Here is a 14851-nt window from a genome sequence, read left to right as displayed (position 1 = left end):
CACCCAAATTCAGTGCAATCCCTACCAAAATATCAAGGACATTCTTCACAGAAATAGAAAAAAAAATCCTAATATTTATATGGAACTATAAAAGATCCAGAATACCTAAAGCAATCATGAGCAAAAAGAACAAAACTAGAGGAATCATACTTCCTGACTCCAAATTATACTAGAAACCTAGAGCAGCCAAAATAGCATGGTAGGGGCGTAAAAACAGACACACAGAGCAATGAAAGAGAGCAAGGAACCCAGTTATAAATCCACACATTTACAACCAACTCACCTTCAATAAGTGCCAACATGTTGAGGAAAGAACTACAAATGGTGCTGGGAAAACGGGATATCCTTATGCAGAAGAATTAAACTAGACAGCTGTCTCTCACCATATACAAAAATCAAATCAAAATGGATTAAAGACTTAAATATAATACCTGAAACTGTGAAACTACTAGAAGAAAACACTGGGGAAATGCTTCAGGGCACTAATCTGGACAAAGATTTCTTGAATAAGACTTCAAAAGCACAAGAAACCAAAGCAAAAATGGACAAATGGGATCATGTCAAGCTTAAAAGCTTCTGCGCAGCAAAGAAAACAATCAACAAAGAGATAATCTGAAGAGCAGGGGAAAATATACACACACTATTCAACTGACAAGAGATTAGTAACAAGAATATATAAGCAATTCAAACAATTCAATGGCAAAGTAACAAATAATCGGATTAAAAAACAGGCAAAAGATCTCAACAGAGATTTCTCAAAAGAAGACATACACATGACCAACAGGTAGAGAAAAAAATCCTCAACATCACTACTCATCAGAGAAATGCAAATCAAAACCACAGTGAGATATCATCTCACCCCAGTTAAAAGAGCTTTTATCAAAAAGACAAAAAAATAATGGATGCTGGGGAGGATGTAGAGAAAGGAGAATCTTCATACAAAGTTGGAAGGTAAATTAGTAAGCTACTATGGAAACAGTATGGATGTTCCTTAAAAAACCAAAAATAGAAATACTATATTGTCCAGTGCCAAGACCAGCTTGGTCATGGAGACCCTAACCCAGCGGCGCTAGAGGAATTAAAGACACACACACAGAAATACAGTGTGTGGAGTGGGAAATCAGGGGTCTCACAGCCTTCAGAGCTGAGAGCTTTGAACAGAGATTTACCCACATATTTACTGACAGCAAGCCAGTGATAAGCCTTGTTTCTACAGACTATAGATTAACTAAAAGTATTTCTTAGGGGAAACAAAGGGATGAGCCGAAATAAAGGGCTGGGCTCTGGTTAGTTATCTGCAGCAGGAACATGTCCTTAAGGCACAGATCACTCATGCTATTGTGACTTAGGAATGCCATTAAGCGGTTTTCCAACCTGAGTGGGCCAGGTGTTCCTTGCCCTCATTCCAGTAAACCTGCAACCTTCAGTGTGGGCGTCATGGCCATCATGAACATGTCACAGTACGGCAGAGATTTTGTTTATGGCCAGTTTTGGGGCCAGTTTATGGCCAGATTTGGGGGCCTGTTCCCAAAAGTCCAGCAATCTCACTGCTGGGTATACATCCAAAAGAAAAGAAATCAGTATATTGGAAAGGTATCTGCACTCCTGTGTTTATTAGGGCAGTATTCACAATAGTCAAGATATGACCTAAGTGCCCATCAACAGATGAATGGATAAAGAAAAAATATGGTACAAATAAACAATGGAATATTATTTCACCATAACAAAGAATAAAATCTTGTCACTTGTGAAACATGGATAGTACTGGAAGACATTATATTAAGTGAAATAAGCCAGGTACAGAGAGGCAAATACTGCATGTTCTCATACCTAGGAGCTAAAAAAGTTGATCTCATGGAGATAGAGAGTAGAATAACAGTTACCAGAAATTGGGTAGGGTATGTATAGGGGTTGGGAGGGAGAGTAGGATAAAAACGGACTTGGTTAATGGGTACAAAAATACAGTTTTATAGTAGTAATAAGACCTAGTGTTTGGTGGCACAACAGGGAAACTATAGTTAATAATAATTTATTGTATATTCCAAAATAACTACAGTAGATTTGGAATGTTCTCAATGCAAAAAGGTGACAAATGTTTGAGGTGATGGATATTGCAATTCCCTGATTTGATCATTACACAGTGTATGCTTTTATCAAATATCATATGTACCCCATAAATATGTACAACTATGTAGTCATAAAAAATACAAAACAAGAAAAGAATACTTTGCCAATTACTTTTGTGAAGCAAGAGATCTTTTTTCTTTCCCCATATAAGGTTATGTGGTAAGTGAAACCTTTATGGAGAAAAGCAACTGAATCTCGTAACACAAGTTATTTACCCTTGCTCTATGAGTGTGTCATACAGGAATGAACCAGTATTCAGTAACACATTTAAGTTCCAGTTTAGGAGCTTTCTAAAGGTGTGATCTTGGGAAAAATAAAAATCTCCCTGGGCCTCAATATCCTCAAGTATAGAATGAGTTTGACAGTAACCTCTCTTATTCTGAGAGTTAAGTGAGGTAATTCATATAAAATGCTTACCACAAAACCTATTACAGGGAGCACAAGAAGTATAAAAATCATTATCATCATCATTATCATCATCATAAACACAGGTTAAAAGGATAACACCACATATACACTAAAAACTAACGAACTGTATATGGGAAAAGATAAAATCACAATTTTAAAAGAGGTTTAAGTAAAGCTATCTGATTGGCATAGTTTGGTTTGTAATACATGATGGCTGGGTCAGTAATGGTATTTCATATAATTCTAGCAATATAAAAATTATAGCACTGTTCTTAGGCTTAGAGAGATTCCTTGTGAGGTTCCCATTTTAAAAAACAATTTTCAAAGCATATTTTTCTCCTCTCTGCTAATCTCATGGCCAGAGCTATGTTTTTCCCCCACCAAACATCCTATTTTTCTCCTTCATTCCTAGATCATAATTTTCGTACAGCTTCTAACTTTTCCATATTTCTACTTTTGAAACTAGTAGAAGCCTCTGATTGAAACATTCCATATAAACCAGGGTAGGCAGCTCTGTTATGTAAAAACTTAAAGGACCAAGAACTGTATAGTCATTAAAGAGGTTAGAAATATGTTTATTAGTCTATCAACTTGCATGTTGCTTATTCCTTCCATTCCCTCGTTTCTTCTTTTTTTCAAAGGGAAATGTCAACACTGACCTACAGAAACAAATTTTAAAATGCTGATAGATGCCTTTAAAATGCACTATTGGATGCTAAATCAGAGAAATGCCATGACAAAATAAGGGACATTGAAAAATACCTCTTGAAGCCATTTTCCAAACATGGTATTTTAATCCATGAAAGCCCTAATACATATGGTAATTATGGGCAAGATATTTTGCTAAACTGAAGAAATAATTTCAAATTCTTCAAGGTGAATAATTAAGGAACATTTCCTTTCTCTGGTGTCTGTTTGTTTAACAAGGTTCATTTTACAGCTGAAAGTTGCAGAGAAGATTACTAGAAAATACCCTTCTCTCTGCAGCATGTGGAAAGATTATTCCACAGCAATCTTTATATTCTGCAAAACGATCATACTGTAGTAGTCTACTGCGGTCTTTGTTCTACAAGCAGCCAATTCTACCATGAAACAAAAATCCTCTCTACCTTAATTATTTAAGAAATTTCCTTACCAGAACATTTTCAAATTTAAATGGACATTTCTTGGGTACTTAATGTCTTCAATTGCTGGAGTATATCAAAATCTTCAAATTTAAGACAAGTATTTATAGGCTATTTATATTGATATTACATATTAGATACTGATACTAAACTTTGAATTTATTTTAAAAAGTAATAAAATGCCAACTAAAACTTTTTGGTAACTAAAAATGGTTTTTGTAATTGAAAAAAAAAACTTCATTACATGGAATTGTTAGAATGAAAACCAAATTTTACATTTGATATTTAAATTTACAAACTGATTTATCCAATTTACAATTTATAATGCATTTAAAATAGATATTCCTTGTAGCCAAATTCTCTTCTACCCTACCTGTGCCAGAAATACCAAATTTACCCCACTATCCTTGCTTGCTTTTTTTCTTTACCAGTAGAATCCTCAATGTTTTACTAGCTACATAGCTACCTGGTGAAGAGACTAGAATAGATTACTGTGTTTGCCTCAGGAATTAACAGAGATGGAAAAATTTTAAATTAAGATTTTATTGTATCTCGATTTCATTCAAATCATTAAATTAGGATATTTTCAAAGGTAAAGTTGGCTCATATTTTTCTGACTTCTGTTCAAAAATAACAAATTTTACACCATTTCTTTCTAGGCAACATGCTGCAACTGTTCTTAGCCTAGAGAATGTGCCATCACTGAATTGTTATTAACAAATGCAAACATCTAAAGGAAAAATAAGAATTTAAAAGAAAAAGATAAAACAGTTAAATAAAACCATGATATTACTGAATAAAAGAAACCTCCTAGAGTTGAACTTATAGATGTTTTCAAAATCTAATTTCCACTAAAAGAGAAAAAGAAATTTCTACATTAAAGTTAATTTTCTATGGTCTTTAAATGATGATGATGATGAAATTTTCTATTAACTTTCTTCTATGTAGTGGATTTTTGACAGATAAGATACATTAGAATTAAAATGTATCCTTAGAAACAACTTATTGGTAAAATCCACCAAATACACATCCCATTAAAAATAGTCGCGTGTACCCATATCCACAACCACGCATTCACTCCCTCCCATGAATAATATAGGCTTTCCTGTTGGGAGGCCAGTATAGTAGAACTGAGTTTCAATGACACATCAAGGTTTTCAGAAGCCTCCTTTTTAAAAACACATAAGGAGGCTGAGGCAGGCAGATCACAAGATCAGGAGATTGAGACCATCCTGGCTAACAAGGTGAAACCCCGTCTCTACTAAAAATACAAAAAGTTAGCCTGGCGAAGTGGCAGGCACCTGCAGTCCCAGCTATTCGGAAGGCTGAGGCAGGAGAATGGCGTGAACCCGGCAGGCAGAGCTTGCAGTGAGCCGAGATCGCGCCACTGCACTCCAGCCTGGGTGACAGTGAGACTCCATCTCAAAAACAAAAAAAACAAAAAAAACAAAAAAAACCCCACATAAACCTTATGAATTCAAAAATATGGAAATACTTTTATAGTTGCTATGTATTAAATTATAACCAAAGTTATTTGACTTGTAAACATTCAAATGTGTGTTAATATGTAATTATATTTATATTCTGCCTGGAAACATAGCTCTTCTGTTTGAAGAACTTCCTGTAACAATCTTATAGAGTAAGTTTGCTGGCAATAAATTGTTTTATTTAAGAAAGTTTTTTTTTTTTTTTTTTGAGTTGGAGTCTCGCTCTGTCGCCCAGGCTGGAGTGTAGTGGCATGATCTCGGCTCACTGCAACGTCTGCCTACTGGGTTCAAGCGATTCTCCTGCCACAGCCTCCTGAGTAGATGTGATTACAGGTGCACGCCACCACACCCAGCTAATTTTTTATATTTTTGGTAGAGATGGTGTTTCACCATGTTGGCCAGGGTGGTCTCGAACTCCTGACATCAAGTGATCTGCCCACCTTGCCCTCCCCAAAGTGCTGGGATTACAGGCATAAGCCACCATGCCCAGCCAAGAAAGACTTTATTTCATTTTGAAAGATATTTTGCTGAGTTAGAATTTGTGGTTTCCAGTTTTTTCATTGAGCAATTTAAAGTTACCACGATTCCATTATCTTCTGACTTGAATGGCTTCTGAGGAAAAGGCTGCTCTAGTATTTGTTTCTTTGTATGTGGTATGTGTTTCCCCCACAACACTTTCTCTACCCTGCTGCTAGCTTCAGTATTTCAGTCTTTCTCAGTTTTAGTATTTTATGCCTATGTTTGTTTGTTTTTTAAGAGAGGGTGAGGTGGTGGAAATTTATCCAGCGTGGCGTCCTTTAAACTTTGTGGATTTGTGAATACTAATTACACAATGGTTAGATTGTTTGATTTTGTCTCACAATTCATGGATGCTTTGTTCTATTTTTTTTTTTTTCCATTTTTTTCTCCTTATGTTTCAGTTTGGGCAACTTCTATTGCTCTATCTTCAATTTCACTGATTCTTTCCTTGGCTATATCAAGCCTATAAACTTGTTGAAGACAGTCTGCATCTCTGTTACTGTGCTTTTTATTTCTAGCACTTTCATTTTATTCGTTCTTATAGTTTCCATATCTCTACTAAAATTAAACATCTAATCTTGCATATCATGCTTTTTCATCGAACCTTTTTTTTTTTTTTTGAGACAGAGTCTCGCTCTGTGACTCAGGCTGGAGTGCAGTGGCGCGATCTTGGCTCACTGTAACCTCTGCCTCCCAGGTTCAAGCAATTCTCCTGCCTCACCTTCCCGAGTAGCTGTGACTACAGGCACATGATACCACACCTGGCTAATTTTTTGTATTTTTAGTAGAGGCGGGGTTTCACCGTGTTAGCCAGGATGGTCTCGATGTCCTGACCTCGCAATCTGCCCGCCTTGGCCCCCCAGAGTGTTGGGATTACAGGCATGAGTCACTGCACCTGGCCTCATCAGAACTTTTAACATAAAAATTGTAATTATTTTAAATTTTCTGTTAGGTAGTTCCAACATCTGTGTCTTATCTTTTTCTGGTTCTCTGGATTGTTCTGTCTCTTGAAGTGGTACCTTTTCTTGCATTTTCATATACTCTGTAATGTTTTCTTGGAAGCTGAAATTTTGTTTAGAGCAGTCAAGACTAAGGAACTTTTAAAGCTTACAAATGCATGTAACTTTCTTTCTGATAGGCCTTTAGGGATTTGTGTTAAATGAGGAGTTGGGCTGGATTTGAGGGTGATTTTTGCAGTACGGGTTTCAAACTCCTCTGAAGATACCTTTTATATAAAATGGGGGTCTACAGATTCCTTTTATTTAGGGTAGGAGCAGAGTTTTATGGACCCCTCCCCACAAAATAGCTGTGTATCTCTCCCTCAGGTTTCTGTCACACACACACACACAAAACTCCTGAATACTCTCATCAGGTAAGAGGCCATGGAGAAAAAGCCTGTAAGGGGGTAAGAACACCTATATCAGTTGCCCTCATATACTAACAGCCTACACTTGGCCTTGACCAATTTATTAACTATTCTAGCTGAATTCTTAACAGTGCCTGGGTGCATATGCCCCAGGTAAGCAAATGTTTGTGTTGTGTCACTTTTTTTAGGCAACTGCAGCATCTCCTTAGATTTCATAGAGTTTTTGTCCTGCAATTTCATCTCTGAGAGGTTCAAAGAAAGTTATAAATTTGCAGTTTGTCTGGCTTCTATTGTTGAAAGAATAGAAACAATGCTCTTTCAAGCTCTCTACATCATTGAGGTTTACTTATTATTGACTACAACAGCCTTCCTTCTTTCACTCCAAGTATGATCACCAGCAAGTAAAGACTACTAACATTCCAATGTATGAAATCCAGTGAAAGAAGTATCATTTTTGTCTCAGTGTCTGAGTCTGCTGGTGCCATATGCTGCTTAATTCGAGAGATAAAAGTACTGTGACTGGCCAGTTTTGGTACAAGAGGAGGAGGGACATGAAGGAGATGAAGAGAATAGCATTGTCATAAAGGGACCTACTATTTGCTAAGTGCTATTTTAACTGTTTCATTTATCTGGGGAGACAAAAGTTAATATACATAACACATAGAAGATATTGTCCTATCTGGGTAAAGATATATATTAATCATAATAGGTTAGAGCTTTAGTTATTTAAAAATTTATTGTTTAGTTTTCATTTTCTGAAACAAAAGCATGTTTTAACCAAACAAAAAGCTGTATAAACTACAATTACTTTTTTAATTTAAAAGAAGCAAAATTTCAAACATTGCTAAGTCTGAAGTTAAAAGAGAAGTATAATTTCTGCTTTAAAGATTTCTTCAGAAGAACTTAATTTAGCTTAATTTTAAAGTGTTTCTCATTTACTCAAACTGTCTTGATTGCAGAAATTTGTATAAACATAATACAAATGATCTAATTCATGCAAAAAGTTTTTCTTCAGCAATGAAATGAAAAGTACATATATTTATTCAGATATAAATTCACAAGATGCATACTTAGTAGAACACGTTTCTATTTTACCACTTATGTGGCAGTGGGACTTTTTCTACACATTTCTCTCCCCACTAAACTGAATTCCTTCAAAACAGGGACTATTTTTATTCACCTTTACATTCCAAAACCTATTCTAATATTATATTACAGGCAAATAATGTTGGATAGTTGAGATAAATAAAAGTAAAAAATACCAGAGGATCAATACAAATACCTCAGGAGAGGATAAGCTTTGGACTGGGTATCGAATGAAGAATTTAAGCAAAAGCAGTGGCAAGAGTAATTCTAGAAAATATATAAAGAAATCTTGAAATGCCTATAGCCAAAAATGCTAATAGCAAAAATATTTAACAATTTTTTTGAATCAACTCAAATGATATTTATAGTTGCTTTAAATGGAAAATATATCTTTAAAACAAAAGCAATATTCATTAATAGGAAGTACTAAGGATACTAAGGGTACAATCCATAAACAGGTACTGGCACACCAACCCCCAACAAAAAAAGAAAACAAAAAGAAAAAGAAAAATACACGTTCTACCCTTGAATAACTCAGAATCCTGTAAGAGAGTACAGAAAAAACATGCTTCAGTTTCTTCCAACATCAATAGTAACAATTTCTCCCTGAATCTTGTATTCACATTAGATTACCTACATTTTGCCTTTAACTTTTATTGGTAGAGACATAGATCTGGTCAGTGCCAAACTTCCTAAATTAATCACCTATATTCATTGGCATCACTTTTTCACCCACTTTCCCTCCCAAACTATTGCAATTAGATTTCTATCCTCCAACATTCTACAGAGATGATTCTAGAAAAGATTTTGAAATACTGAATAATGCCCAATTCTTTATAACTTAGCCTTCCTCTTCCACTCCCTGAACAACCAGCATCACCCCCTTCCATCACCTGAAGACTGTCTTTTAAAGCTCTTCTGCTTGTCTTGTTTTCTGAATGCAGATCACTCTCGCTAAAATTCTTTCAAAGATCTTCCCATCTCCAAATATGTGTTAATTACAGATATTTCCCAGGATTCTACCTTCAGGCATCTTTCTTTTCTGCTTCATCCTCCCTAGCAATCAATCTCTAATTCCCACAGCTTCCTCTCTCACAGATGTACTGCTTTCTTGTCAAATCTTTTTTATCATATCTACATCTGAAGCCTCCCTACATTTATTTATGTTCCTACTAGACATTTCCAAATAGATATTTTATGGCAACTCAAATAAATGTTATTGCATGGGCAATTCAAATTAATATATCAAATTTATCTCTCCCCCTCCTCACCATCAAAAACAAAACCCAAAGTCTCTTGCTTTCGACTTTCACATTTTGGTTAATGTAACATCCCTAGAGTAATTGTAACAGTGAAAAAGTTGAGGAAAAGACTGTATTAGCTGATGTGGTTGAGAACGCCATGTGGTGTGTATACTGCAGCAGGTTACAAAAAGAAAAAAAGCTCCTAACTACTGACACACAGCATCTGTACATAAGTATCATCAACAATTTGCAGTAGATAGACACAACTTGTGGTCACTGCCTTGAATGTATGTACTCATTTTCGGCCTTCATATTTGTACAAAATTGGCTATACAACTTTGGCATTAGCCTGTCCTTAAAAGCCCAAATCATCAAATACCTGATGCAATATCTGTTCTTATATCCCTGAACGTGTGCATGATAAATAATGTTTTCTAATCTACTTCTTGTCAAGTACATTGACAGGCTTGGTGTTGAATCAAACTTTGTAGTATCTGAATATTTACTTTCAAATAAGGGCATTTTAAACGTGGCTTGGAATGAAAAAAATCTCTAAATATATAAATTTTATTAGTTCAGTTGCATATACACCTTTATAATTTGAAAAATAAAACGTTACAATAATTGAGACACTGTGAAACCCTTTTAGTAAAAAATGGTAATTAAAAAATAAGTATTCAAGTAAATAAGTAGTGAAACAGACTAACAGTTAAATACAAATAAGAAAATATATGTTACCAAAAAATCTTAGGAAGAATGTTATCTTCATTTCATCCCAAAAGTATTGATAAAAATTGGAATACTAAGGCAAGACAAACTAGTAGAAATTAGATCATATTATGACAAAGTTGGGATAATTTTTTGGTATATTTGAGTGAGAAAAAGTAAAATGAAGTGCGGGTTGAATCAGGACAGTCTGGGGAAATAACACTGGAGTCTATCTTCTCATAGCACTATTTCCTTAGAAATTACATAGTTAAGATAAGCGTAGAACGTTTTATCTGCCTAGTTTGTCATGAAACCCCTGTTCCTTGGGACTCCACTTATCCTGGGGAGCTGTGTGTTGGTATACAAGTACCAGACTTTTGTAGCTAACATGAAATAGAAGATTGGTGGGAAACTAAGGCTACAGCTTCTAAGTACCAAGATGACCCGCACACCCTTGGCTCTTGTTAACGGCCCAGGAGCAAAATAAGTTCTGTATATAGGTAGCTGCTTGGCCTCCTGGTAAGATGAAGATGCTGAACATTCTGCATTTCTTCTCCTGTATCTTTGAGTCTGTAAGGCTGTATCTGCTCTATGTTACCCTATCACCTTCATTAGATAATTGATCCAAACTATGCTAAATCAGGTTCCCCAGAACCTGAATGACACTGAGACTAGCAGTTGCAGAAGCCATGTTCTGTTAATAATAGAACTTTCAAGAGAAGGCTCTTGAACTTCTATTGATAAGGTTCCCAAAGCAAATACTTTATTGGAGTCTATGAAATAACCTTTTATTCTTTTAATAACCTTTAATTATATTAACCTTATTTGCTTAAGTATTGTAAAATTTTATCTGAGTATTCAAATATATGTATTATACACACACGAACGTATGTATTTGGATAGAACTTGAGTTTAAACATTAAAATAGAGAGAGCTGGACATGATGGCTGACTAGATGCAGCCAGGAAGAACCATTCCCACTGAGAGATGCCAACTTATCAAGTAATCCAACAAAATTTGGGCAGATCTTTGGAAAGAAAACACTACCAAGAGTAGATGGAGAAGTGACGCTGATGCCCAGGGTGAAGAGGGAGGAAGCTGGAACCCTTTGTGCCTTAACATAATGCTCAGGGCTGTTCCCGGCCCCAAGCAACTCCTGAGGAAGTGATGAGTGAGGAGACTGAGGGACATCTCACCCTCACCTTGGACCCATGGGATCCTAGCTACAGGGGACTCCACATCCCCCAGAGATGTATGAGCTGCTGGAGGATCTGCCTGGAGACTAGGCAGAAACAGTGCTTCAGCTGGTGTGGAGCTCAGGAGCTTTTGTGTGCAGGACACCTGCACTGCAGTAGAGTAAGGTCATAAGTGCCCACTTCCCCAGGGGTCCCCCATTACCCTCTGAGAGGCTCTAGCATCATCTGACTGCCCGGCCAAGAGACAGCAGGGCTGGCTTCCCCCACTGGATTAGGGCACATCTGTTCTGCAGGCCCTCCCACCCCCGAGCCCCTCCATAGCCACCCCGCAGGATCGTGTGTACAATGCAGCCTCCACAGCCCTGCCTGGGTGTTCTGCACTATCTGAGTATTTTCCAAGTAACCTACGGGCACTTCTGATCCCCAAGCGCAGGCAGAGACTGACCCCAAGCCAAGGGCTGCTCCAGTGTCCCTGGAATGCGTATGCAGCTCAGGAGTACTAAGCCCAGATCTGCGGCCAGCACTGGAGCTGGGGAGAAGCACCCACCCTCAGATCACTGAGAGGGGTGGGACGTGCAGGTTTGTGGGCCAGCACAGAAGCGGTTCGTACCTCCCTCCACAGGGCTGGTCCAGAAAGCGTATGGCCAGCCTATCTCCCGGCTGCAGCCTGTCAGACGGAGCCCCATCACCCCGAACACGTAGCAAAAGAAACTTAGGCAAGGCGCCAATGATCACAGGAGGCTCACTCAAAGCCAAGGAGGGGGCCCTGGTGAGAGGGTTTTATTCCCCGCCCCTCCCCTCACCCCCAAGAACATGCCTGCGAAATCAAGGAAATACAAAAAAAACCACAGGGCTAAGAGCCTACCTACCAGCCACTACTCCTAAGCGCCGTCTATTGGACTGCAGCCCAAACTATAACACTAAACATTATTCTGCTAATAGATGCCGAAAATCAGGTGCAAGAATTCACCCACAAATAAAGACATTGTACAGAGCCTTGGCCCTTTGAAAGCATCCAAAACCAAACCCAGCTGGGTGCACCCAACTTGCATCAGAGTTAAAGGAACACCAGCCCCACCAGATGAGAATCACAAAAAACTCTGGCAATTCAAAAACCCAGTGTCCCCTTATCTTCAAAGAAGCCCACTATATACCCATCCCCCGCCCACCAGCAATGGTCCCTAATCAGACTGAAATGTCTGAAATGACAAAGAATGCATAATGTGGCAAAAAAGCTCAACAAAATTCAGGAGAAAGTTGAAATCCAATCCAAGGAATCCAAAGTATCCAGTAAATCAATCCAAGAGCTGAAAAATGAAACAGGCATTTTAAGGAAGAACCAAACTGAACTTCTGGAATGGAAAAATTCACTATGAGAATTTCATAATATAATTCAGAAGTATTAACAGTAGTATGCAGGTGAAAGATCTCCACAAAGAGAACTACAGAAACAGACACATAGACCAATAGAACAGAATAGACAGCCCAGAAATAAAGCTACACACCTATAACAATCTGACGATCTTTAACAAGTCAACAAAACAAGCAGTGGGGAAAGAACTTCCTATTCAATAAATGGTGCTGGGTTAACTACCTAGCAATGTGCAGAAGATGGAAACTGGACCCATTCCTTTCACCATATACAAAAATCAACTCAAGATGGATTAAAGACTTAAATGTAAAAGCCAAAACTATAAAAACCCTGGGAGACAACCTAGGAAATACAATTCTGAACATTGGCCCTGGCAAAAATTTCATGACAAAGATGCCAACAGCAATTGCAACCCAAACAAAAATTGTCAAATGAGACCTAACTAAAGAGCTTCTGCACAGCAAAATAGACTATCAACAGTGTAAACAGACAACCTACAGAATAGGAGAAAATGTTTGCAAACTATGTACTCAACAAAGATCCAATGTCCAGAATTTATAAGGAACTTAAAGAAATTAACAAACAAAAAACAAGCCCATTAAAAAGTGGGCAAAACAACCATGAAGAGACGCTTCACAAAAGAAGACATACATGTGGTCAGCAAACATATGAAAAAATGTTTGACATTGTGATCATTAGAAAAATGCAAATCAAAACCACAATGAGATACCACCTCATACCCATCAGATTGGCTATTATTAAAAAGTCAAAAAATAACAGGTGCTGTCATGGTTGCAGAGAAAAGGGAATGCTTATACACCACTGGTGGGAATGCAAATTAGTTCAAACACTGTGGAAAACAGTTTGCCGATTTCTCAAAGAACTTAAAACAGAACTACCATCTGACCCAGCAATCCCATTATTGGGTATATACTCAAAGGAATATAAATGGTTCTACCATAAACACATAGGAATGTGAATGTTCACTGCAGCACTACTCACAATAGCAAAGATATGGAGTCAACCTAAATGGCCATCAATGGTAGACTGAATAAAGAAAATGGGATACACAGACAACATGGAATACTATGCAACATAAGAAAAGAACAAGACCATGTCCTTTGCAGCAAGGAAGTGAAGGAGCTGGAGCAAGACCATGTCCTTCACAGCAAGGATGGATGGAGCTGGAGATCATTTTCATAAGCAAACTAATGCAGGAACAGATAACCAAATACCACATGTTCTCACTTATGAGTGAGATCTAAACACTGAGTATACGTGGATACAAAGAAGGGAACAACAGACACCAGGGTCTACTTGAGGGTGGAGGGTGAGAGGAGAGGGAGGATCGAAAAATTACCTATTGGGCACTATGCTTATTACCTACATGATGAAATAATCTGTACACCAAACCCTTATGACACACAATCTATCCATGTAACAAATCTGCACATTTCCCCCTGAATCTAAAATAAAAGTTAAAAAAAAAATCAGAAAATTGAATATTTTTAAAAGTATATTTAAAGTAAAACTGGAATGTGTTGTGAAAATACAATAAAATGTTTCAATAAAGCTTGTGGGGTCTACGGTACTAAATCAAATTTAATTTTGTCTCCTTCAGGCTCACTAGCAACTTTTCTTGAAGATAGATCTTCTTTTTAGGTTACCTGAAAACTGATCATGCGCTGAGATGAGCGAGCAATATTGGCAGGCAGACCAAAGAAACTAGGTTTGTCGTCCTCTGGAAGTTTCTCAATGACAGCACGATAGTCCTAAATATAAAAAAGTGAAAAACAGTTACTTTTTAAAAATAAAAATTGAACTTGCAATCACTGAAATAAGAAAGAATACTTTGAAATGTTAAATTATTATTTGTATTTTTATTTTCTAGATAAATCTCACTTTGCATATTAACTCAGTTATCTATGGAAAGTATTATCATTAATACTTCTTCACACTTTGATTATTTGATATTATATTTTCTTATCCTAACTCCCACATACAAAGGGACCCTGAATTATCTTAAACATATTTGAGTGACTATGCCTACGATATGTAAGCTACTATGTTAGATATTTTTAGGAAAGCTGTATAATTTTTTTCCTGTAACTTACCAAAGACCAATCTGCAGAGTGCAGTTCTGCTCATGTTAAATTAAGACAAATATTCAAGCAATCTACTTTTGTTTCTTTTTAACTTAGAGAAAACTTGTAA

At 37.0% G+C, this 14851-nt stretch overlaps 1 protein-coding gene across 4 annotated transcripts in view; it reads right to left on the bottom strand.

Annotated features, from left to right (window-relative positions):
• Nucleotides 1-14851, bottom strand: part of LOC105493700 (dynein cytoplasmic 2 heavy chain 1) — a 361100-nt gene that overhangs the window by 127776 nt on the left and 218473 nt on the right. For all 4 annotated transcript variants that reach the window (XR_011611022.1, XM_011761557.3, XM_011761558.3 and 1 more), the window contains one exon: nt 14305-14409. Coding sequence is in view for 3 of the 4 variants with exons in the window: in XM_011761557.3 (XP_011759859.2) it covers nt 14305-14409 (105 nt within the window). In the remaining variant the exon portion in view is untranslated. The remainder of the gene's footprint in view (nt 1-14304; nt 14410-14851) is intronic.

Source organism: Macaca nemestrina, chromosome 12, assembly GCF_043159975.1.
Source record: "Macaca nemestrina isolate mMacNem1 chromosome 12, mMacNem.hap1, whole genome shotgun sequence".
Classification (NCBI taxonomy): domain Eukaryota; kingdom Metazoa; phylum Chordata; class Mammalia; order Primates; family Cercopithecidae; genus Macaca; species Macaca nemestrina.
Note: the sequence above shows the minus strand (reverse complement) of the source record. Positions and strands in the feature narration are given on the sequence as shown.